A 26,949-nucleotide genomic window follows, 5' to 3' on the forward strand; every position below is an offset into this window, starting at 1 on the left:
TATATTTTTTCAGGGAAATGTTTTTAAAATATGTATTTGCTTTTTTATTCTACTTACTATGAAGAAGTTTCTGTTTATTGGGTTGTTTGTTTGTTTTTCAGGGGTTAAATAAATGTTGAACAAAAGAGACACTCACCTTGTTTTGCATATAACTTATAGTAAGAGGTTGGATTTAAATTTTTTGTTGATTTCGCTATGTAATAAATTCTTCAAATTCTTTCAGTAATTTTTTTTTTCATATTATATTTTCACTGTGGCTCATGCTGTGTACTATAGTCAAACATTACTCGGAACCTTTATCCCGCTAACCCGAGTTGCACCCAGAGGAGTGTTTCGTTGACGGACTGTCAGATGACATAATGGTAAACACAGTAAGGTGAGTCAAGAATTATGTGGCATAGCATGTGCGGGGCACCAGTTCCACCATCTGAAAACACCAGTAAAGCACTAGCGCCATGCGATGGTGCACATTTGAAAAAGTGAGCCGTTTTCTCTCGTTTTTAAATGACATTGATCAAGGATGGAGAGAGGCTAGCGTTAGCTGGGAGCTAACTAGCCCCGGCTCACATCACTTTAGCTGGGGATGAGCACGGGCCTTTTTCAGTCAGCTTTAGGAGTGTTCCGTCGACTTTCTGCATACATTTATTTCGAAAGAATTTAGATGATGAACTAGACGGGGAGCTGACATGGGTAGCAAATGCATGTAAGTGTCGGAATGGCTAACTGTGGCTTCACCTTTGTCAGTGTTTCCAGCTGAGAGATGCTGACTGTGTGTTTGTGGATGAACTGAAGCAACAACAGTGCACAGGGCTGAGGCTGATAGTTTTTCATCTGTACCTGCTATTCCAATTAAATGTCAGCATAATTATTGTGGAAAGTTGCTTAAAACCAGGAGCTAATATCCTTATAGGACCGGTGATGCATTCAAGCATCTATGAAATGTTTTGCGTTATTTTTAATTAAAAAGTTAAATATGCTGGTGTGTTCAAGTCCGTTGGTCTAATTCATGGATATGGGAGTTCTATATAAAATTATTTGGAACTCCTATATGAAAGCCTGAAAGGAAGGATTAACAACAAATAAAGTTTAACTGAGCAATAAAGCAGTCATTCACACATTACTCATGATTTTTGTGTAATTGGATCCCTAAGTTGGTTCTACAGTTGTGAGTGTTTAAATCTGCACCCTCAATCTAAATAAAAGCTCAGTATAACATTAAAGATGTTGAAAAGTATGTCGTGACAAAAGTGAGCCCAGTGGAACCTGATGTGCACCTCATCTCTGGCAGATATGAAAATGTAACTGCTTGCCAGTTTAAAAAAGTACGATTTTCATTTTTGTTTCTGTGCAAACGGCTTTGCACACTCATGGCTGTTTCGCCGTCAGGTTCATGATGTTTTCATCTGGAAATGATCCAACTGTCTTAAAGGAGGTGCCACAGAGAGTGCTTTTTCCACACCCTCAGTGTATCATATCCCAAACCTCCTCAGCTGGGTTGAGGTCAGGTGATTGCTGATGTGAGGCCATGTGCTGCAGCACTTCATCAGTTTGCATCTCGGTGAGACAACTCTTACAGAGACTGGAGGTGTGTTTTTGGATCATTGCCTTCCTGTAAAGCAGATGGTGTTCCCCCAACTGAGCTCGAATCTGACGGGATGTTGGGTCACTGCAGAATTATGTTACTCTGCTAGTTAGAATTCATCATAAAGCTCCAACAGTATCACTACCAAAGCTGGTCCACCATTAAAGAAAGGTTGGTTTTTACTTTTTGCTTTCTTGGCATCGTACTGAGCTGATTGTAGGGCTACGTCAGCATGTGTGAGTCAACAGAAGTTCAGTGGGAAGCTCGATGACTAATCAACCTTGATGACGATGCAGTATTAGCTCACAGCTATAACTGCAAGCAGATGATGTCATAGTAAATATGTCTATAAGAGATGATGCATAGTGTTGCCATTTAAATGGATTACAAGGTGGTCAGTGCTTGCTAGATGTACACAGCAGTGAATTCTTGGTGCAATCCAACTTCAATCATTAAATTCTATCTATTCATTTTTTGTTGTTGTTGTTGTTGTTGTTGTTGTTGTTGTTTTAAAGCTTTTTTCTTTCAAAAACACAACCTAAACAGATTTTCATAGCATTTGCTATGGGTAGTTCTTTATTTACTCTGCTCAGGTTTGCTTGAATCAACTGGTTGTTGCGTTTGTGGCGTTTCAAATGTTGCAGAGAGCCCTCTGATGACAACATAGGCAAAGCCAACACTTGTAGGATGGAGGAAGGGTGTTTCTCCCATTTCTTTTTAAATTGTTATTCATTTGCAGTTATAAATGCCAACACTGATAAATCAGCAAATAGCTAAAATCGCCCCACCAATAAATGAGTGAGACTCATTTTTCGAGCTTCTCTGATTAGATTTTTGACCACCTTTTTCTTCCAGTGCAATTGTTCACTGAAAGTTGGTTAACTGTGTTCACTTTGCCACCCATAGTCTTAAAATTACGATGATTTCAAATGTGTTGGAGAATTGTTTTAGAGCGCCTACATGTTTTATTACAAATATGAATGTTTGACCCCAGTGTGTTTACCACTGCATCGCAAGGAATATAATATATGGTGATTTTGACATTATGCCCCTCACCTAAAGGCAAAATGTCATCAACTTATTAATGTAGTTTTTTAAAGCATTTTCTCTTTTTCGTGAGAAAATGTATATCTTGTGATAGAAGCACATGGAAGACGGATTTCAAATGGTAACTTTTAAGTCAGATTAGATAGTGAATAATAATTTTTAAAAGAAATCAAGAAAATCCAGGGCTCATTCATTTCTGTGCCATGTAATGTTTACCAGCAGCAAATGTTTTAGGACTTTGTGACAGTCAACTGTATATTCTCGCTTACATGTGCTACATATAATAAATTTTACATAAAAATGCAAAGCTAAGAAAATCCCTGACATTTTCCCTCCCATGATAATGTTCTGTTTTTTTATTTTCAACAAATTATCACAGGTAAATTGCTCCACGAAAATGAGTTTCAATGATGCAATGGCCATTAAATAATTCATAAGTGGACAAAAGTAAAAGAGGCTGAGCTGTGGAGGAGGGGAAAATCAATCAGAGTGAGAGAGCACAAACGAGAAAGAAAGAAGTGTGTATATATCGAGAGAGAGAGAGAGCGAGAGACAGAGGAGTGGAGACAATCAGAAGAGACAGGCAGTCAAGCAGATGGATGGGAACCCCACCCAGGCCTGTTTCCTCTCTGTCCGCTCAGTCCAGAGATAATCTGCTGAGGAGGAAGTCAAGTATTATTCCAGTACGAGGAATGATGATTGTTTCTGTTTGCTGAGACGGAGTCTGAAGTTGGGGTTTTTTTGGTCTAAGTGTGATGAAGATCCTGTAGGTGGGTAGGTGGTTTAAACTTTAAGTAGATGCTTTATTACCCTCTTTCATAATTTTAGTCTTGACAGAGACTCTATTTAAATTTCACAAAAGCACCTGGAATGAGCAGCAAGTTTTCTAACTGTCAGCTGTCTTTCCAGGCTTCGTGCTTATTTTGCATGCTTCCTCTTTTACAACTTCCTCTTTCTTTCTTCCCTTCTGTTACAGTCAAGCCACAAACACCATCCAGCTGATGCCCTAGCCGTCACCCGATTGGCCGGAAGAGTGTAAATCAGCTGATGTATGATTTTGACTCTAGTCCCTGAGCAATTGAGACAGAGGAGAAGGACTTCACTGCTTTTTGCTCTCAAATGTGAGTGTATCTGGCTGCGTAAGATAGTTTGCCACCCAGATTGGATTGGAAAGTCCCAGCTCCTGCCAGTCCTGGCATGAAACCACAGTAGCTCCCCGGAGAATATACTGACTCACCTAGCAGAGCTAGTGGAGCATCATTAAAAAATAGAAGACTGTAGCCCTGGATGAGGGTACTGTCTTTATGCAGAGGGCAGATCGCAGCTTAAGGTAGCAGTTTTTGAAGTTTGCGAACTGCTTGGATGTTGTTTTGTTACTAGCTTGTCAGCATACCTAAAACACCTGCGTTTGTCCAACTGACAGCTGATTTTTGTTTATTGGCCATGCGGATTCTGCTAACAGGGATTTTAAACCCTTTTTGGATAGCTGTCTAGTTGTAAGATTTCCAGCTCAGGGGAAAGCCTGTCCTGGTACAGCCATGGAGGGTCTTGAGCAGCTGGACATGGTGGGTGATATCAGCCCAGCTCTGGAGGCCACAGAGGATTTCATCCACTGCATGGATAGGATACAAGGCCAAGGTACAAGCCAGGCTCAAACAGGGAACCTTCAGCCTGCCAGGCAGTCGAAGCAGCTGCAGGAGGTATCTAATGCAGCGCTGGGCAAGCTGAGCTCCAGTGGCGTGTGGAACCTGCTGGCTGGAGAGCAGCCGGAGGTGGGGCCTCTAGGCCTAGCTTGGGCCGATAACGTCAGTGTTTTGGGGCTAGGAGTGGGTTTGAGGCACGGCAAGAGAAGCCGAGCGCGCTCCACCAATGACCTGGCTGCCCATACCAAGGAGTGCACCAACAACACCACCAACTCCTCATCTAACTCGGCGTTTAAGAAGGGACACAGCCGGTCCAGGTCAGATGTCCACTACCGCCCATCTGCCTGCACCGACAATGGTCTGCCCACAGTGGACTGCAACACCCTGAAGAACATGATCCTCAACCACCAGCAGGAGGGTGAGTTCATGTTCACACTGTGTACTTCTGTGGATAATATAATATATATGCTAATGTGAACAGGTTAGTCCAGCTCCATGGCAGAGCTGAAAAGGTGAGTCGCTGATCACAAGTTAATATACAGTTAATTGATAGAATGGACTTTGAACAGAATTTTAGACTAAATAAGTTGCTACATATTATATAATATAACATAAAATAATATTATACCAAGTAAACTTTCTAAATGTGCTTTTCATGTGCAAATGAAGTTTATTTATAATCTGGCAAATGTTGATATGTGTGATCTGATATCATGATTGTTCAGGGGTTTGTGCTTTCTTTAAGTATGTGGTGGATTAGTGGAAAAGTTACAGATAAACCAAAACTTTAAACTGTATTTCTACAATTCAATGTGACATACTTGTACATGAAAAGTGTTGGAACCAACAGGTATATGTTTCCCTATTAAATCACCAGTAATTTTTACATCACCAACCAATGTAAGATTTATGCCACAGCTGACCTAAAATAACTAAAATATAATATGAAATATAATTAGTGTTATCCATCCATGAATTTTTAAATGTACTGTTTAGAAAAACCACAGAAGAAAGTACTAAAGTACATTTTTATTTTTGGATTAAGATGCCAAATTACAGTTATTTGCTAGCATTCCTAGACAGAAATTCCACTGTGCTGATACAAATTTGGGTGTAAAAATGCAAATTTAGTTTATTTACCTAATAAATAATAATATCGTTTTTAGTTTTAAACAACTTTTTAACAGATTTCCAAAGTATGTGTTTTCTTGTTTTTATGAAAACTAATAAATTTGATACGCAAAGTTTTTTTTTAAGTTATTTACCTTCATGTGTTACTGAGGTCACAGATTTACACAAATATTTTTCCTGTGGTGGATATAACTTAACCATGTCATTAGAATCAAGAATACGTTTTGACACAGACTTGAGACCGTACTCATCCAGAGCAAAACATGGACACAAGTTGGAACTGCATTAGGAGTTGTGCACAATAACGAGGACTTTCTTTCTGGAAAGACTATAGTTCAGATTTCTAAATGTAGATTTTACTGATTTTCAGCAGCATAAATAAACAGATACGCCTTTACTGTGTTGAGGAGATCATCTGCAAAGTCATACCATCACTTACATCCAAACCTTAAGAAATTAACTTCATACTATTGAGTCAAGCTGAGGTAAGTGAGATGTGTAGCTGTAAGTGAAAACGTTACAAACACTCCTACCTAATACAGTGTTGACCCTTTGCATGCCTCGCCCTGCTGAGGAATAGCTTCTAAACCACCTCGTGTCAGAGAGATTAGCAGAAATGATAAAATTGTGAGTTGAAACTGTCGCAGATTCCTGAAAACAGAGCTTTCGTTATTTATCTGTGCTCGTGCCACTCGCCATGAAACTCTAGCTGTCAGATTCTCTGACCCAGACGTCTGCCCATAATTGTTACGAGGTAATCAATATTATTCACTTCAGTCAGTGGTTACACCGTTTTTCTCATCTGTATATGTTTTCTAATTTGAGTTAACTGACCCTTTAATCAGATTGAATTTGCCTAATTGGGCGTTTGTGGCATGGAGAGTTGCTTTGACTCATTGAAGATGATGTCATGGCCTCTGGTGACCAACTCATTGAACCTGCCAGAAATATGCACACCTCCTCCTCCTCCTCTGCTCCTATCGACCGTCCATTCACTGAAAAGCTTTCTCAGCCTTTGAGAGGCTTTCGGAGGACAGAAGTCCTGGACTACTTGTGCTGCGGATCGGGGCGTGTGCTGTACTTAGGCTGAAGCATCCTCAGAGAAAGCAATAATGACAGAAGATGATGATAACTTGAAATGACACAGCTGTGCTATGACAGTCCTTACTCAGGCAGAGAGCCCAACACACACATACACACACACACACATACACACGCATACACACGCACAGCATTTGTTTGTGTGTTTTGGCTATCTAAAGGACTAAGGAGATCCTAAGGGATCCTGAGGGATAATAGCCTGTAATCCTGTCAGCAAATGGACTCAAATGAGGCAAGAGAAGAGGCAACCCAATTACCCAGCCCCTGATACTGGCAGGATTATTTAGTATTAGCATATGTGTGAAAAGACATCAGGCTATTTAGTTTGGCTCGATGTGTATTGAAAAGAGAGAAGGAGGAAAAGGACAGTAATAAGCACAAGGCACAGTGATTTAGCTCGCCTTGCTATGTGTCTTCATTCACATTAAAAAAGAAAAGTAGCCTGTTGGCTTTTCCATTAGTGACAGCTGGGGATGCTTAGGTGCTAAATGGATATGATTATCGCCTTTTTATGTACACGATATACATGCATATGTAACCACATAGCCTTTGCTTCTATTTAAGTTCTATTGTGTTTAACTAGAAAAGCTGTATTGATTAAAAAAAATAAACATTGGCAATAGGTGTATTTTTTATGCTGTATGCTTTTTAAAATAATAAACACATTCATACTCAGTCCCCAATATTAAACAGGAAATGCAGCAGTAATAGTAAAAAACAACCACACAATAAAAGAGGTTTAAAATGGGTAGTGATACAAGACCTCAAGTTACCCCGGCCTGTACACCTAACATGTCAGGGGTACTTAAGGTTGCTCGGTGTCACGGTGCAGCACGCCTAGGCTGCTGGAGGCTTTCCACTGAGTGTTTCTTCTTCACTCACCTCTTTTCGCTAACTCTGTGTTAATACTTTGCTCTGCATTTAATCATTAGTTATTATTCATCTGTGACTCTCTTCCACAGTGTGTCTTTGTCCTGACTTATTCCCCTCACCCCAACCAGTAGTGGCAGATGGCTGCTCCTCCCAGAGCCTGGTTCGGTCAGAGGTTTCTTCCTGTTAAAAGGGAGTTTTTCCTTCCCACTATTGGCAATTGCTTGCTCATATGGGGTCATCTAATTGCTGGGGTTTTCTCTCTAACAGGGTCTTAAACTTAGAATATAAGATATATATGTGAGGTGACTGTTGTTGTGATTTGGTGCTAAATAAATAAAATTGAACTTTACCTGTTTATAAGATATTATTAATAAGTGTTGATGATCAATGTTGATGACAATAGTAATAAAAGCAATAAAAGCTTCCCAGCAATTGTTAAACCAACTATATCAGAGAGAAGAGAGAGAAGCACTGAAACAACAGGGACTTTTGGTCGCGTTAGTTTCTTTGGAAATGGGTCAAAAACTATTGCAAAAATACAAAGAGAGTCTATCGGTGTAAAATGCATGAAATACCTCCAAGATGCTGAATATTTGCTGTTGGATTCCTCCGTACTATGTTGACTCTCCCCCCAGCAGCCTGTGCAGTGCTTATGATGGGTGGCATTGTAAAAACAGATCAACATAGAATTGAGTTAAATAGACTGGCTGATTGTTGCTGATACCTGATCCAGCTTTTAGAGTCGACACTAGACTGTTATCTGTTATCTGTTGTTATGGATTGGTGCATCTCTAGCGGTAACTCATTGGCACAAACAAATGGCTCACACTCTGCACAAAGTCATGGCAGACTTGTGACATGCTAGATTTACCCTGCAGAGTTTGCAGCAGAACTTTTTCTTTTTTTTTTTAAATTCTTTTTACTTTAAGGACTATTAGAGTACTGAAAAATTATGACTATCCCTACAGATTACAAGATTGGCCATTTGAGCCACAGTGTTTGGTTTCCTACTTGGTTCACTTTTAGTTGGGCTTTCCGCTGACTGTATACATTCATGCTTTCTGTGTTTCAGTTCCTGTTATAAATGTCAACATATTAGTTTTGACACACGAGTGAAATTCTGCCCTTTCTCAATCTAGGGAGTTTGAACTTGAACTTGGCCCCAGAAAAGGCTTAAATCCAGGTTAAAGGAAGAGGCTAACGATAGCTGAAGTGCTCTCCAGGTTACTACTGGCTCAATGAGGATAAGCTCTATGATCTAGAAAATAGATTAAGGGTATACCTTTGTACATTTGTAGGATAGGTCTTCACTTATAGCAGGAAACTTGGAAACAGCATGTAGTTTTAAGCAGGAGTTTGTACCTCGATGAACATGAAGGCAGTAGTGTTACTTAACAACAGAGTGAAATGTTAATTATGGTTGAAGGCTTGAATGTGTACGCTAGACTATTATTGTGTGTGATGTCAAAACCCACCAGGTAGAGATGAAGGCTAATTGAACAGAGCAGCTTTCCTCACCACAATGCCTAATTCTCATCTCGAGCCTCCCAAGCGTGAAGACTGCCAATCAGCCGGACCTGATTTCATTTGCATATTCATTTGTTCCCTTAGCAAAAAAGGTTTGTTAACATGCAAAGTCAGAGACCTAGAGTGACACTGTCAGCTGCTGTTTTGATAAGATTGATGAGGCACTGGACTTGCCACCCTTAAGTTAACAGGGGCTCTAAGAGAATTAGCTTTTTTCAACCAAAATGCAGTATGCACCAATTACACTGCTTGTGGCGGGGGTTAGCAATTAAATCAATTTGTCATATTGATTTAGAAAACTTGTCTTTCTAGTAAATACTGAGTTAAAGTGTGTCAGGTCAAAAAGCATGAGTACGTCAATGTTTAAATTGAGTTTTCAGCGTGTTCCACTTGGAAAATAGTCTGTTTTAATGTGTGTAAGTAACCATTGTTGCAGGAGTGTAATTAATTTTGATGTGAAGCAGGTCCCGACCACATCTTAATGGATAAGGACAAGATTATTTTTTTTAAAGTACTTTCTATGCAAATTTAACCAAGATAAATGGACTGGTTCCCATATAGCACTTTTGTATTCCACTTGAGCACTCAAAACAATTTATACAACATGACTCATTCACACAAGCACTTTTTCTGCATTTATACTGCAATGAACGCATTGGGAGCAACTTGGAGTTCAGAATCTTGCCAAATCACACTTTGACATGCAGACTGGAGCACCCAGGGATCAAACCACCAACCTTCTTATTAGTAGATAACCTGCTTCAGTTCCTGAGGCGCAGCCAGTATGGATTTTGTAATAATATGTCAAATAATCACAGGTGCAGTATAAAATCATTGTTTTTTCAGTCCTCAATCTTTTCTGCCTCATCGAAAGTAAACCTCTTTGTCATCAGTTTCGTTATAGCAAGTGGTTCTTTCTGTTCCTCTTTTAGTGGAGGACAAGTGGGTGTAGGTTTAAAAAAACTAACTAAATATATATGCTTTTTTCCCCTTGATGTTGGCTTCTTTTAATGATGTGAAAGGATTGTTTTTTTTTTTATATAGTGTAGATGCCAGATTGCAGCACTTTTAAAGTCTAGTTTAGTTTTAACACTGGGTTATAAACAGTTCGAGAAATGAAATTGGATATAACGGCAAAGTCTGGACAAGAACATTATCGTCACTACAACGCTCCATATATCTGCTGTAAGTCCCTACAACTGTGGTCAAGTGCATTTTCCAAGCAGAGGTTGTGGTCACTGAAATCTGCCTTAATCTGAACCCTCCTTAATCAATGAGAAAGTTAACCATAATCACAGGGCGAGACTAAAAGAGAAAAAGAGAAAAGGAAAACGAGTGTGAAACTAACTTTCTGAGAAACAGACAGTGGATTATCTGAGAGAAAACGTGGGCTCCAGCCTTCAGATTAGGAAAGTGGGGCAGACTGCCCACTGGCCTCTTTAACAATACTGTTTCTTCCTGCCTTCGTTACAAGAAACGTTTCCAGAGGAGCACCCGTGGATAGCTATCTCTGACCAAAATACAAACGCTCAGGTCTGAGCAGTCAGGCTATGATAAGCGACCTCCTTCAGGAAACTGACCGGCCCTGATTATATGTCCAGTGGTCAATTAGACTTGTAACAAATGAGGCAGGAAAAAGCTGCATAAGCAAGTCAAGGTAGGAGGTAAAGGAGGTAGGTCATTGGCTTTGAATTAGGCTTGATGTTTTCACGTTTCTTTAAGTGCTTTGAAGACTCCCCGGTCTTTTATCAGTATGAGTTCACACTATAGATGCTGTCCATTAAAGGAAAACACCACAGAGAATCCACTTTCAGTATCTCTCCCAAACTTTAGTCTTTAAAGTGTGCATGTAGCTGACTTCATAGCAGTTACAGTGGACTCAACCGCCTCCTCTGGCATTGATCCATATGTTCCCGCCACTCACTTTCTCAACAGCACGCCTCGACACGCTATTTCTGTGATCACCTTGTCATGCTGTGTTAGAGGTAGCATTGTTGAGCACTGTTTTGATTAATTACTCCTAAACATGATCAAATGTCAGTAGTAAAAGATTAGGTTATAAAATGGTATTGAAACACACATTACAGAATTTCATTTGCAAAACTTTATTGTAGTTTAAGTAGCTTATTGCATGAGATGTTTCCCATGTAAATAATTTTCACTTGACTGGTTTTAACCACTGTTGAATTGGGTGGTTAAAAAGTAACTAAGGAACATAAAGTGAACATAAAAGAAAATATTAGAAACTAAATTACTGATCTTGAAGGAGGGCATGACAAATCTTAGCTTTTTATGTGCATGAAACGATTAACTTGAACCATGCAAACAATACTGCTGCCAACACCCACAAAAGGAACTCTTGACAGCCAGATGTTAAGTATACAGGTTGATGTTTACTTCTTAAAGTCACATGCCTCAGATGGTGAGGGAACACGGGATTGTTAAAAACATATATTTTTGATCCCCATTTAAAACTCGGATGGTTATGGCTGTAAATTGCCAATGGAAAGGGCCTTGTTAAAACAACTGCTTGTTCTGAACATATATATTATTCATATGTTACATTTCCACCTTTTTCCCCTGCTCTTCTTCTGTGCCTGTCCAGCTGATAAAAGCAGCAGTAGCAGTGTGGTGAAGCAGGGTGAGATGGAGCAGCGTGAGGGGCCCCGAGGCCGCTGGACACCCTGCCATGTCGAGCTGACGCCTTGCGAGCTCCGCCTGTACACTCTGGACAGCAGCGCCAACCGCCAGCTGGGCACTGCCTACTCACTGTCACACTGCCAGAGCGTCATCTCTCCAGCACCCTGCAGCCAGCCCGGCCAGATCACCCAGCCTGCAGACCAACGCACGATCCAGGCTGTCTTCTTCAACAGCACACGTCTTCAGCTGAGGGCGGCCAGCCAATGGGAAGCCATGGAGTGGAGACGGCTGATTTGGGAGAAGGTGCAGGCGGCCAGACCCATGAGGCAGGAGAATCGTCAGCATAAAAGCGGAGTAGAAAATCATCATGTCGTGAAGTTTCCTGCACCCATGTCACCTTCGTCTTCGCCTTCTCCTTCTGGGCTCGACACCAGGCCTGATGGCGAAAGCGACACCCCAACTTCAGCAGAGGCATCGCTCTCTCTTCCGCCTAATTCTGTTGTCCTGAGCAGACCCACCACCCTGCCTTTGTTCACGCAGTCGTGCCAGGACGTTCTCAGAGCCGGTCTACTGTACCAGCTGACGGATCAGAACAACTGGCGGGCCTTCACCTTTGTCCTCACCAGATCTGTTCTCCAGGCCTTCCCCACAGAAGGCCGTGGGTCTGTGTCCCAACCTGTCCTCCAGTACTCGCTGGCGTCTTGCATTGCTGTTCAGCATGATCATGAATCAGAGAATGGAGAGCCATGGACAGGAAGAGGGGAATTTTTTCAGGCTGTTTTCCCAACAGAGGTACTCAAACTTCGTGCTGATGGTCACCTCAAGGCCCAGGAGTGGGTGGAGACCTTGCGGGAGGCAGTCAGAACACAAAGGCCTGCACAAGAAGGGACAGAACCAGGAGTAGGACCTCCTGGTCTCCAAGGGGTGCTATTGAGATCAAATCCATCCAGGGACAGGAGGCAAAGGGACGCACAGAGAGCAAAGCGACAGTCGGTCACCACCAGTTTCCTCAGTATTCTCACCTGTCTGGCTGTGGAGAAGGGGCTCACTGCTCAGAGCTTCAGGTGTGCAGGTGAGTGGTTTTTACAAACACAGACAAGTTGAAGAAAATTCAACATCCTGTTGAGTTTTGTGTGTCTTAAAAGTGGCTCTTTATTTTACCTTGTTAAATCACTGTGGCAACTTAGGCTAAATGCATAACCTGGTCTGGAGCAGGTTATGTGCAGAGTTTTGGTGTTAAGTCATCTGCAGGTGCCACATTTTCACCATTTTTGTATTTACAGCATGTGTTTTAAGTATAAATTCTTTGCTAGGGAACATGTTTTATATGAGCTAGCTCTTAAGCTGGATCTTCCTAAAACCACTGAATGAAGCAAAAACTGTGCTTTGCATCATCACAGGAAAGTGTATATATTAATTTGGTGATTTCACCTCTAATTCCGATACAGGAAATAAAAATTTAATGTATCCAGTTTAAAGTTTTAGCGCTCTGATATTCAGCCATGTTGGAAATGCACAGCAGCACTGAGAACACACTCAGAGGTAAAACAATTAACTTAAATTAAAATAGGATGTATAGTCTGCCAGTCTCATGAATCTTAGTTCATAAACATTTTCTTGCAAGTATGCACACACACACACACACACACACACACACACACACACACACGTTCATAATGTTGGATAAGTTGATTTAGTGACAATGTTCTTCGTAACTGTTGTGATTTTCTTTATTTTTCACTTCTTCTTGTTTAATAGGCTTTTTGCACATTTTCCTCTTCAGTCCCAACAACAATCCCTACAATTACAAGTAACTTCCCTAATTGGCTCCCAAGACATTATTGTAGGTATACAGAAATGTTTTCCCTCTTGTTTTATTTGTCTGAAATAATTAATTATACCTTCACCCTTTCACCCCCATTGGCCTCCTTTCAGCCTTGTTCTTATTCACGGTCTGCTTGTTTAGTCTTATCATCAACAAAGTGTGACTGATTATTGCAGTTCTCAGGAAACTAGGCTGGACCCGACTTTAATGTAAACAGAAGAGGCAAGAAGGGTACACGGTCAGCTGGGGCTCTTGAAGTTAGAAATGCATATGATGCCCACTGACCCAATATATGCTCATTAGAGAATAAAATGATATAATACAGTGACGTAAATAATTTTAAATGGCGCATTTATTACTTATATCCTAAAATATGAACAGTGGGTCAGGTAGAAAAGGGCTTGATCTTACGTTATTTGCAGGACATTCATATGAGAAAGATCCATTAGGATGGCTAGAAAAACTTTTTGGTCTTGTTTTTGATTGTTTTGTATTAATATTTTAACACAGTGCTAATGTACATCTACAACAATCTTTTAGGTATCTGTATGGATGCCTATAAATGCACCTTATTATGCCAGCTGGTATTAGCTGATGGTTTCAAAACTACAAAATGCGATTTTCTTTTTAAGTGGCTTAAAACTGCATGTTCATCATGTAGGCTGTGAACTGCAGATGTCCGGCTCGGATGAACTGTTTGCTTGTAGCTATGTAGCTATCTGCTGTGAACTTCATATAGCTATATGTTCATCATTCATTCGTATTTTTTCCCCAGCTGGTGTTCATAGTAATTGATTTTCTTTAGTTGAACATACTGTAGATGATGCCTTTAGTGATGATTCTAACTCTTCTGTCAGGATCACCGGATGTTTTTCAGTATTTAGCAGGAATGCTTTTTCATTTCCAGGTCTATCGCAGCCTTCTTCTCCTTTATTGTTAGTTTTTGTCACTCTTCATACCAATTCATATAAATTGCATTTACTCACCCTAGGTGTAAAACATGGGCTCTCGCTCTCTCTCTCTCTTTCTCTCTGTCTCTTAGCAGGGCTTTGAATAATCACCGCTCACCTCCCTTTTTATTTGTAACAACTGGCTTATTAATGCAGAGCTGTTTGAAAAGCCAGCTGAAACAGGAACAAGGACAGAGGCCGTCTGGGGGCAACTGATGATAATTGGTAGGCTTAAAGCACCGGAGGAGAGGAAAAATGGATGAATGAATGAATGAATGAGAGGGAATAAAAGCAGCCTGGGGATGCTACAGTGGTCAGCCCTGATCGTAGTTGTTTGTTTGAAGGGTTTCTGGGTAGGACGGGACAGCTGGATACGTCCATTTTTCTATACAGAGCACACCTCTGCTCTCTCGATCTATTCACTTCCCTCCTGTCCTCCCTTTCTTTATTTTTCCGCTCACCAGTTCTTTCACACTCGTAGCCTTTCCCTCTTTTTGTCCCCCTTTTCTCCTGCTGTCACCCCCTCATTTATTTGACTGTATCCCTTCTCGGTCTCCTACAGTGTTAGAAGCCCTGAAGTCTTTTACAACCATTGAATTCAAGGTCTTGTTATAGAGGTCTTATGTCTTCTCACAGGTTTTTTGCTTTCATTTTCAAGATTTTCTTTTGTGGAAATTGGTCTTAAAATTTCCCCTCCGCACCATTAAAGTGGGAAAAGTGGGAATCCTGATTTCTATGGACATAACTTTTTTCAGTCTTCACTTATTTTTTTTTCTTCTTCTTCTTCCTTATACAGTCAATTATCGAAGTAGGTTTTCGGATGTTATACAGGTTTCAGTTTGTCATTTTCTCTGTTCATACCATACCACCTTTATTTATAAGGCACTTTAAAATAAACCAGGGTTCACAAAGTGCTGTATATATACAAATACCATAAACAGAAAATAAAATCAAACATGTTAAAAATAGAGAATTAGGAAAAAATTGAGTCATTAAGAGATTTAAAAACAAATAAAATAACTTTAAAAGGATCCTAAAATGTACAGGTAGCCAAGTGGAGTGAAAAAAAATGGGGATAATGTGCTCAGACTTTTTTGTGCCAGTTAAAAGACGCACTGCAGCATTTGGCACAACCTGCAGATGCCTAATGAACACATTACTAACGCCACAATAAAGTGCGTTACAGTAATCCAGCCTAGATGTAACAAAGGCATGGATTACCATCTCAAAAAGCAGCCTTGATAAAATAGACTTTATTTGGGCTAACTGCCTCAAATGAAAAAAGCTAGATCTTACAACAGCTCTGACCTGGCTTTCAAGTTTAAGATCCGCATCGATTTTAACTCCCAGATTAGTAATGTTCAACTTAACATACTGCGCCAAAGAACCAAGATCCATAGTAGCGTCTCAGAAGTGTCACCAAAAATCCTCACTTCTGTTTTTTGCTCATTAAAATGTAAAACGTTCAAAGCCACCCAGACCTTTATTTCACCAAGACATCTGAACAGGGAGTCTGCTGGTAAACCATTTATCTTTTTAAGAGGGAAATAAATCTGGGACTTATCGGCATAACAATGGAAAGAAATCCCATGTTTCCTGCAGATAGATCCAAGGGGTAGCAGGTATAGGGAGAAATGAAGGGGGCCTGAAACTGAACCCTGTGGGACGCCACATTGAAGACAAGCAGCAGAGGATACAGAGTTTCACAGAGAAAGTTTCCTTTGCCAAATAAGATCTGAACTACTTTTTTAGAGCACTTAAAGGAAAACAATCACAAGCAACAATTATCTAAAAAACAATCATTGGCTGAAGGCTTCCTGACAAGTTAGTTTCCCTTTTCTACTTTACATTGCATATTACATCACATATTTGTTGTGCACTTATGAAGGTGACCTGTTGTTGAGTAGAAATCTCAGACTCATACTTTACTTCACTTCCATACCTCTACATATCTGTTTATATAACTGTTATACTGGCCGGGGGATTTGCTGCCATGGCTTTGGTGCCCGTGTACCCTCACTACAAATCAACAAAGGTTGGCATGAGCTGGATAGACATGATTTCCAACACTCTCCATCACCATCAAACTCCAAATACTGGTATAGCTTTGAGAAGAAAGCTGCTTACTGCTCAAGCAAACATCCAGCGAAGTTGTTCCCCTGGCACATGATCAGAAGTCACCAAAGATCCTATACTCTGGGCCTCTTTTGTTTAAATTTTAAATTTAACTTGTTTTATTAGATATGACGTTGTCAAGGGAAAACAAGGAAAGAGCTAAGACAATAACGAAGAACACAGTTCATCAGCTGATGGTTTCAAGTTGCAGGTATGTAGTGTGGGTCCTCATTATCAAGCTTGTTCCTGGCAGCGTCACTCTTTAACTGAAAACAGTATTTGTCCATTCATTCGTCCATCCATCTTCTGTCAAACATCCTGTTAGCAAGTTCTTCCCTTTCACTGTGGCTAAGCACTTGCTCATAGTATCTTCAGATGATACTTGTGTATATATGGATCAAAAGCAGACAACAATTGGATGCATGCATTTGCACTTTAGATGCAAATAGAAAATGAATTTATTAATAAATCCAGGCATCTGCTGTGCAAATGTGCATCAAACCTCCATCTTTTCAAAAGACATTGACCTTTACATTTTTAGCTGAAAGTAGATTTGGAGAATCGTTTAGCATGCGACTACAAGACGGTAATAAGTACCTCATGTTCGGTATGCTACCTCAGCTTTCACCGTTTTCCCTTTGAACTTGTTTCAAGTCTTCTCATTGCATATGCAGGCTGCTTCCTTACATACATATCGAGTGAATCGTTGTTTAAAATGTAAAATATATTCAGCTAATTACATATGGGAACTGCTGCATTTTAGATTCCTTTTGAAGGAAATGGTTAGTGTTCGTTTGAAGGCTGTGACTCTCCGTCACCCCATAACCCCTCGCCGCACACGCATGAGCGTGCAGACGCACACACACATTGTGCAGAGTGTGCTCTCAGGTTAGATGACCCCTGTTTTTGCGCTGGAGCACATTCTCAGGCCCCCACAGACCATGTGAATCTGTGGGACAGGGGGGCTTTGGGTGAAGTGGGAATCAGTAGATATGAGAGAAGTGAGGAAGTAGGAGGTGGGTTCACATCAAAAGACAAACAGTTTCTCTCTCTTGCGCTCTCTCCCTCTCTCTCTCTCGCATACACGCGCACACACACACACACACACACGCCATCTTACTCATAGTACTCTCCATTTGTCCACATTTTCATTGGAGTGTTTGGTTGGTGTGAATGGGACACATCAAAGCTCAGGCTTCTCTCGTCTTTTGAGTTTTAATTCACACATGTACATAACACACACACACACACACACACACACACACACACACACACACACACACACACACACACACACACACACACACACACACACACGGGTGTCCTGTCAGAGGTGTGGTTGTTTGAACCACTGGCGGGCAGATGAAAGCATGAGCCCCCTTTTTTCCCTGATGTCATCACTCTCTCTCTCACTCTCTCTCTCCGTACCTCTGTGTCTCTTCCTCTCTCTCTCTCTCTCTCACTGCGAGCAGGTCAAAGTGACCCTCTCTCACTACAGAGAGCCGCAGTACAATCGGTAGACCTTTGAGCTATGTTTGAATTCCCATTCATCTTTCCCTCTGTCTCTCTTTCTCTGCATCCCAAAAAGACGCATAAAAGATCAGAGACGCGAATAAAACGCGGTTGTTGCTCTGCTGATAATGAAGGAAGTAGTTAGCAGCTGAAACTATTAATAGTTACTCTGGACATTTTTTTAAAAGTAGCCTTTGAGAGGATTACAGTATTTCTGCTATAATGAAAAAGAAATGGGCTAAACAGCTGAGAAATGTAACGTCTAGCATAATATGCTTAATAATATTAGTAGTAGTAGCAGCAATCATATAAAGGTTGATGTTTTTCCCAGTCACTATTTTCCCTTTGCTAGCTTACCTGACAAGATGCTAGTGTAAGCTAACATCATATTGTTTCTGGATGCATTTATTTCCCTTCTCAGTGTCAGGAACCACGAACATCTGTAATACAGTCATGTGAAGTTTTCATAGGATTCTGTGCAGTCTTGTGAAAAATGATGCTCTTTCTGAAGAACTTCGAATTGCACTTTGTTACAGCGTTGCTTTAGTTCATTGCAGTTTGCAGGGTTTAGCTTATTCACAGCTCTCTTCAGGATCTACCATAGTATTTCATTTGGGTTTAAGTCTGGCTGGGTCATTTCAGCACCTTTTTTTTTTTCCAGCTATTCTGTTGTAGATTTGCTAATGTGTATGGGATCATTGGCCTCTTTCATGGCCCAGTTTGGGCCAGGCTGTAGCTGTCAGGCAGATGACCTCACATCTGTCCAATGAGGTTTTTGTGATGCTATGCTTTGTTTGGTTTTTTACCAAATATTGTGCTGTGCATTATGGTCAAACTTCTCCACTTTGGTCTCATCTTTCCAAAGGGCATTGTTCCAGAAGTGGTTTGTTCAGATGTAACTTTGCAAGCCTAAGCGGTGCTGCCATGCTCTTTTTTTAGAGAGAAGAGGCTTCCTCCTGGCAACTCTTCCAAACAAGCCATACTTGTTTGGTCTTTCGGTCTTATTATGCTGTCATGAACTTTAACATACTAACCGAGGCCTGTAGAGTCTGAGATGTATCTGTTGGGGGTTTTTTTCAGTTTTTCTGTGCATTGCATGGTCTGAACTTGGGGTGAATTTGCTTCTACTATTGGGAAAATTGTGGGTTAATACACACCTGTATGCCTGAATGCCAAATCAGCAAACTACTAAAAGTTCTGCTTTTATTAGAGGTGTGCACACTTTCAACTTCCATAGGAATTAAGTGGGTGAGTAAATGTAAATCATCAGCAACAGCCTTTTTTTTCACGGGACTGCATAGAGTCCTGTGAAAACTTTCTTTTTTCACATGATTGTAATTTTTTCTTGTACCTTCAAGTAATAAAATATTGAATATTTGCCAAAGTCATTTTTTTGTTTATTTTTAATAGACCTATAAGATAAATTCAGTATAAATGGGTGGTTGTGATGTTAAATGCATCTACAGCCACATAGAAATGCGTCTAAAACAACAGTATTTGTTGAACTTAGTTAGTGGATGTAACTCTATTTCTGTGAGTATAGGTTGTGCGGGGTGGGTCGGAGGGGGCCACTAATTGGCTACACCCCTGCTATGAGCCCAGACTGTTGTCTCGCAATTGCCTATTCTGTTCAACAGCACCTATAAATGGATTAAATTTGTAATAAAACAAGAGAGGAAAGATGCAAATCCTCATGCTAGAGAGGCTAATTAAAACCTCAAATCAATATGAATTGTATTTTTTTACTAAGTAATCAGTTATTCCACCAGAGATTTTGTTTTTTAATACTTCAGTTAGAATAAGCATAATTACTGTCTTTTCATCTGCCACCTGCTAGCTACACCACCTGGTTCTCAAACTGTGAGCTGGACCCGCCTGGTGGGCATAGAGCCACTGCCAGAGGAAAAATATAAAGTAAAACTAAGCTGGATGATTAATGTAGAGAAAGTAAACAAACAAGTTTGCAGATGGAGTCATGCTTACCTTTATTTCACTAAATGCTTTTTTCCATTAAGGATGGATAAAATAGTTTGGGTGTGGTGGGGTTGAACTTTTTCTTGTGTCCTACAGGCAACAAAAGTTGCAGGTTTTTAACACATGCGCTCGCTGCAGCTAACAAAAATTTCAGCAGCAGTTTGTATTTTAATAAATTTCTATTTCTAAGTGAAATAGAAACACACTTACCTACACCGGTTGGATGGTTGTAAAGTCTTTCAAACTCTTATCGCTCTGGTCTACATGAAACTCTTCCACATAACCCTCCTAGGTGGACAGTTTGTTTGGGATCACCCTTCTTTCTTCTTCATAATAACCAAAAAGTACAAATGTACTTTGTAGTTTGAGTGGAAATTAGCTGAGATTTTCATCTAATGAGCAACTGCAAGATTTTGCAGCTTTGTAATGTACAAACACTTCAAACACACACAAACAGCAGCTATAAAAAGAAACTGCAGAAGCTGCAGTTGTGCCGCTGGGTGGTATTGGTTCGGCCTGGATTTAGATGCTTCACACTGATGAAAATATGCATCCTTGTTAAAGATATTGACCACAATCATGCTCCAATCTGCCCGCTGAAACTGCTGACAAAAGCGCCTCATGAGAGAATGAGTTGACTGTCAAGGATGAAATAGTACTGCTATTTCCTATGTATTGAAATTGTAATTTATATAATTACTTGTATAAAGTCCTTACATATGTATGTATAGTCACTAGTGTGTTATTACAGTTTATTTACATGATATATACTTCTAAACCCACAGTGTCTATACTTTACATTCACTAAGTGTCCACTTTGTATTGGCTGGGATAAGAATTGCTTAGACTTGATTTACTTTTTATGACAGTAAATATTCTTAAAAACACGACTTCTTCAAAGTCCAACCTTAGTTTGAGTGAGTAATGTGATGTAAAGCATACAAAGAAGTGCCACCTGTCCTTACTTTGATCTCTCTGCTCTTTGGTAAGAATTCCCGCAGTGTGTATGTTTTGCAGTTGTCTTGCTGCAGCATCGAGGTTTGGAAGAGGCACAGATCAGCATCAGATTTATACATATGGTGTTATTTGATATTTGTCATCTTCTGTAGTCCACCTTGCCTTTGCTGTTTGTTTTATTGAGGAAAGGACACTACAGAGTGCCCCCTTCTGCAGAGGTCGCCACCGTGTGACCAGTCAGCGTGGGTGTGTTCTCTTCTTTTACTCATGATATAGAATTTGAGGTTAGGTTAAAGGTTGTTATTCGGTTTGCAAATGTTTTCAGGCTACATACATATCTGTCTTTGTTCCTCTGGTCCCAACAGCAGCACACCAAATTTGAGACCACAGTTGGCCAGAAAGCTGATCTGGTGGTCAGCCGTTTCCTCGAAGTGACATAGTGTTTCTCTGATTGTTAACCATCCCCTCAGCCTGCTGGCTGCCAACCAGCGGATTGTGGTTTTTTGGAAAGAGCATTGACCAAAACAGCAGCATGAGCTCATTGCTGTAATAAGCCTAACTAGAAGTGAGTTACACATATGTATTCAATTGTTGGCCCTTCGGTGAGATAAGACTTTATTGTTGTCTTTTGTCGAGGATTGTATCCTTGCACAGTGGTTTTGATTAAAGAAAAACAAATGCACATTGTTTAAACTTTATCAGCATCCATTTTTAAGAATTTATAATGTATAAATTAGGGACACAGCGCACAGGAAGTAAGACAGGCAAATCACATCTGACGGTGCTTTGACTCACGTTGAGGTCATACATGTGACAGATGGAAAATCACTTTGTAAGGTTTACTCACATTTTTAATTAAAGGCAAAAGGATTGACATCCAGGGACTCCACTGGCCAAGATTCCCTTTTATCCATTACAAATCTCTTTGATTCACAGAAACAAAGATCAGCAGTTCATCACATTTCTCCACCAAGAAAGCATAAAAAAAATAAGAATTTGAAAATGTCAGAACTTTCCACCTACCGTCAGGGCCCATTATTCTTCTTATCTGTCATATATATACTTGCATATTACATATGGCAAGAATTTTAAATACAGAGGTCAGCATATGTGTAATTAATCCCACTGAGCAGTAACCCAGGCCTCAGACTTGCTCTAAACACTGGGTTTCAGACAGTTTTGTTTTTTTATTTTTGGCTCTGTGTGATGTCAGAGAGAGTGGATATCCTCTTCTCTGACTTGCTCTTTAAATAACAGCCAATCAGACGAAAGCCGGCTTAAAGGTGGGGAGAAGAAAGCTTAAGCAATAAATGAGCTGAATAGTAAAATATATTTTAAATAAAAGATTATTTTGATCTCAGAATCAAAGCTTCTAGTGGAGTACTAGCTGGGCCTGGTTTTCCATTCTTTTTGTGAGTGAAGCTCCCAAATTAATATGTTTTTTATTTTGGTTAGATAAAGAAGGAACTCAGCTCTGAATGCTGATTGGACCATTGTCTGCCTTTTTTCAGATTATTGTCTGTGATAGTTGTCTTTATTGTCTGCCATCATCTGCGCTTGTTTGATCTTACTCTTCTTCTCTTTCATGCAGTCCCTTCTTTCCTCTCATCTCTCGATAGCTTTTTACTTATTATGTCTTTTTTCCTCTCATTCAGCCTGCGCTTCTTGTGTTAAAGCAGCGCTGACAAACACGCTGACACATGTCCCTCTTCCACTGTTGTTCCTTTTCTTTTTTCCGTAGCTTCCTAAGCCTGTGTTTTCCTAGATAACAATCGTCAGGATCTTTTCTTCTGTGCCTCTCCTCATTTGCTGTTTTCCTCCAGGCTCTGTGTCCGCTAAGATGGCGCGATAAGAGACACCTGTTGAACTGCTTCAGCGCTCAACTGTTTGGGTGCGCGTGATCAGAGAGCAGGGCCGGGTGTTTGGGTGAAGAATGAACTTTAAAGAGCCTGGAAGACAAAGCAGTGTGGAAGCTATCGGGCTGAATAGAGCAGAGAATCTGTTGGTCTTTTAGGTCTGTAGAGCTCTTTGTAAATGGAGTCTGCTGTGTTGTGGCTACTGGGAGAACCAGGAATCTGTTATCTAGGGATTACCTCAAATCAGTGAGACATGAAGATTTTGGATAGAAGATGCACTAAATGGGAACTATCAGGATCATCTTTCTGAAGAGTGCATGTGTGGTTTCAGGAGTTTCTGTGTTGCAGTGGAGATCAGCACAGGCTCCCTCAGCCAAAAACAAGAAGGATATAATTGCTGTAGTGCATACCACTACATACAGTGGATACTCTAAAAGATATTTCACTACAACGTTTAAACTACCAAATGTATTAAATGTTTCCAGATGAAATTCTTCTATTAAAGGCAATAACAGGCACAGGGTGCTTGGACCAAACTAGCGTGGATGAAGTTTTTACAAAGCTGAGCACACACAAACATACAGAGAAGCAGTTTTCATCATCATTCCACACATATTTGTGAACACCATCAGTGGCTTTATACTTGTTTTGAAAAGTCACTGGAAAGAATGATAAAAAGCTCCCATTATACCCACTGTGGTCTAAATATAGAATAGAATAGAATAGAATAGAATTCAACTTTATTGTCATCGCACAAGTCACAAGTACAAGGCAACTAAATGCAGTTTGCATCCATCCAGAAGTGCTTTAGCCATGATATAGATATATTACAAAATATATATTAGCAATAATATAGGTATATAGATATATTACAGAGATTGGTCTGTTATAAGTATGAGGGTACAAAATATGGGTCTATTTTGGGTATGTTACAATGTACACGGTATGAAGGTATGTTATGAATATGCTATAACTATAAGTATGTACAGGCTGTAGTGGGTGTACAAGCTATGTACAGGATATAAATATGAAAACTATACAGAAATATGAAATATGGGGATTGCACACTTTTTTCAGGCAGTCTCTCTGGAAGCTGCTCGCAGTGTTTATTCAAAATGTGACAAACGGTTGTGTAATGAGTGAAAGAGTGAAAGCCTGGCACAAGAGCTTGTTTATTTGCGTACCTCCAAACACAGGCACTGCATGAACTTTGCATGAACAACTATTTCAGTTTTGCTAACCCCACCCTACCATGTCTGTCCACACACACAGCTACACACACGCACCCACTTTGTTATGCTGCAGTCACACTAAGGAAAACGGTGGTTGTAGACCACAGCACGACCCAAGTTATAATGACGGTGTGCAATCAGCTTCTGATCTGGATGCCTTTTGAATGATTGGTTTGAAGCTGAGGGCCAGGTCTGCGATCACTCGCAGGCAGCTGTTGTCTTCAGAGTGACTTTGGTTTGTCAAGATAACACAACCTAACATCAAAATGTTAGAATAAAAAACATAAAAAAGGAAAGACAAGTTCATGAACTGTGTCTGTCCACTTCACTGTGACATCATATTATTTATTATTTTGCAAGCAAAACATTTGACCATTATGTAACCATAATTCAGGGATGGATAAGAGATTATGACCATATTTCACATTGGGTTAAACCTAATGACACTGATCTTTGGTCCTCACCCATTAATTGCTTTCAAGGTATTCACTACATATACTGTGAGTGAACAGGCATGGATGTAAGCCTGCCTGGTTGTCAGAGGTATAAAACCTGCAAGGTGATAATTTAAGTTTGATTATCTGCGTTTCCTGATCCAATGGATTACCTTATCGAGGTCAGAGTATCTTGTCAAATAGAGGCTATCTTGTTTATTATCTACAGGTTTACTTGGCTGGATTAGCATGGTATTTAGTGTGGGGCAATAAACCGATACATATTAACACCGACCAATTTGCATTACAGCCTTTGTGCTCTCTCTCAGGGCTCGTCTTTGTCTGCTTCAGTGCACTTTTAACACCTAGTGTGTGCAATACTAATTAGCCCATGATAATAAATACAGCTACAGATATGGATTTCTTTAGTGAAGCTGCAATTTGATGATATGTGAGTCAGAGACAATAAAAACCCACTTTTGGATTAAAATGTTTTGGGACTGAAAAGCAAATTGTGCCACTTTGAGTTGTCCTGATAGCATTCAGACACACTAAAGTACCAATTTTGAAGGCACACACGTACTCACCAATGACTTCCTCCTCAGGTTGTCAGCGTCCCATTGGTCTGTCCAGAGGAAAGGCGAAGGTTTGTTACTATAGTGGCTGGTACTACTGCCAAAGCTGCCATCAGGACAACTCTTTCCTCATCCCAGCACGCTTGCTGCACAACTGGGACACCAGCAAGCACAAGGTATGAAAGCATACACACAGAAATATGAAAGAAAAAACACATTTTTAATGCAGAACCATTAGAGGGGGGTCTTTGGGGCTTAAAAAGCCTTGTCATGTTGTAGCCAATAGTATACTGTAAGAGTACTGTTAAAGAGCTGCAGGTTTCCAGTAAGTACTGGAGAAAATTGATCCTATCACATCCGTGCGCTAAATATTAAGCTACTGCCAGAAAGCGTGGTCTTAGATTTGTGTTCAATATGGGATTCTTTTTCAACTAGCCAACCATACTGCTTTTACTGGCTCCAGCCCCCCACATTACTAGCAATGAATAGAAAAAGCAGAAAATGGCTACTGTAGCTTTGGGCGGGAGGTAAATAAAATTAGCCACCCAGGTTTTATCTTGTTCTATCTTGTCAAGCATTAAAGTCTGAGCTTTTCAGGATTATCCCTCATATGTCAGTGATCTTTGATGCAGTCATTTTAATGTAAACTTTTCCAGGTGTCCAAACAGGCCAAGGAGTTCCTGGAGTTTGTGTATGAAGAACCACTGCTGGACATCCAGCAGCTTAATCCCTGTCTGTACGAACACTGTGAGCCTCTGAGCACAGTCCTGCGTCTCCGTCAGCAGCTCCAGTCACTGCGGGCCTACCTGTTCAGCTGCCGAGCAACCGTTGCTGAGGACCTCAGACGAAGGTATGAACACTGTGGGACTGAGATGCATTTCTATACCCCCGCAGTTATTTACTGTATGTGAGCAGTAATGAGGAGGTACACAAATATTTTACACATTGAAATGTTTCATGCCCATTGACCTGAACAAGTTTGCAAGAAGTTTACATTCATGCAATGTCTCTTAAATGCAGGTACTGTATAAGCCGATACCCCGACCCAGCCTCAACTCTTCTCCCCTTGAAAGCCAACTTAGAGAAAGCCTTGAAGCCTTTTTCTGAACTGAGTGCTTTCTGTCATTTTTAAGGCCAGCTTATAGAAAAAAAATGACTGGCTGTGAATCAGAAGTTAGTGAGGGTGGTCTCTCCCCGGAAAAGCCTGGAAACTACTCTAATGTAATATATCCTGAGCTGTCAAAACTCATCATTATGAGAACTGGGGAGATGGTCAAATGTCATGTTTATGGGGGAAAGAGCTAAGTTGTTTGAACTAACAGAGAAGCTTATCAAGTTATATGGCTAAATGTAAAGGAAGGAGGAAAAAATGAGATAAAACACGAAAAAAAAGCTACAACAGCCAGATTTTTCAAGGAGTAGATGTTGTTGGTACAAAGCAGAGCAATACATTTTGCTAAACTGATCCTTTAAGGAAGCTCTGCTCAGATGAATGTGCAGAGATTATTTAAAAATAATTGTTCCACATCAGCAACCTTAATAATGCTTTATGACTGACTCTTATTTTCTCCTTGCGTGAGGTGCGCGTGCTCATATGTGTGTGTCTGAGTCCATATGTATATATTACCATAACTTTTATCTGCATGCATTCCTTTGTGTGTGTATAGACTGTTTATACATTAAAGACATGTGTCTGTGTGTGTATATGTCGATGTGTGTGATGGTCAGGGGGATGACTGTTTATGTGAGTGGGATCACACACTGAAAGCCTTGTCTGTGCAGTGATGGATGCTCCTTGCCCCGGTCTGGTTCACTAACAGAGCATTCCTAATGGAGAAGCAGCACATAGATTTGTCATATTTTAATGTTGGCAACAAGTAAGATGAAAGTCTATAAAAATATTTACGTGTAGAGATGAAATGCATGATTCATCAGTTGGTTAGTGGGCAGAAAAATGCTGAAATATGCATTCTGA

At 40.3% G+C, this 26,949-nt stretch overlaps 1 protein-coding gene across 5 annotated transcripts in view; it reads left to right on the plus strand.

Annotated features, from left to right (window-relative positions):
- The first annotated feature begins 330 nt into the window (after positions 1 to 330).
- Positions 331 to 26,949, plus strand: part of plekhm3 (pleckstrin homology domain containing, family M, member 3) — a 49,169-nt gene continuing 22,550 nt past the window's right edge. The window contains exons 1-6 of one of the 5 annotated variants that reach the window (XM_039600287.1): positions 331 to 376; positions 3,606 to 4,690; positions 11,510 to 12,616; positions 25,005 to 25,150; positions 25,631 to 25,824; positions 25,995 to 26,112. In XM_039600287.1, coding sequence (XP_039456221.1) covers positions 4,168 to 4,690; positions 11,510 to 12,616; positions 25,005 to 25,150; positions 25,631 to 25,824; positions 25,995 to 26,106 — 2,082 coding nt within the window. In that variant the 5' untranslated portion in view covers positions 331 to 376; positions 3,606 to 4,167 and the 3' untranslated portion in view covers positions 26,107 to 26,112. Of the gene's footprint in view, positions 377 to 1,710; positions 1,754 to 3,207; positions 3,404 to 3,605; positions 4,691 to 11,509; positions 12,617 to 25,004; positions 25,151 to 25,630; positions 25,825 to 25,994; positions 26,113 to 26,949 lie in introns of those variants that run through there. The other 4 variants (XM_031732952.2, XM_039600286.1, XM_039600284.1 and 1 more) reach the window with 4 other exon arrangements.

Source organism: Oreochromis aureus, linkage group 16 (genome assembly GCF_013358895.1).
Source record: "Oreochromis aureus strain Israel breed Guangdong linkage group 16, ZZ_aureus, whole genome shotgun sequence".
Lineage (NCBI taxonomy): Eukaryota > Metazoa > Chordata > Actinopteri > Cichliformes > Cichlidae > Oreochromis > Oreochromis aureus.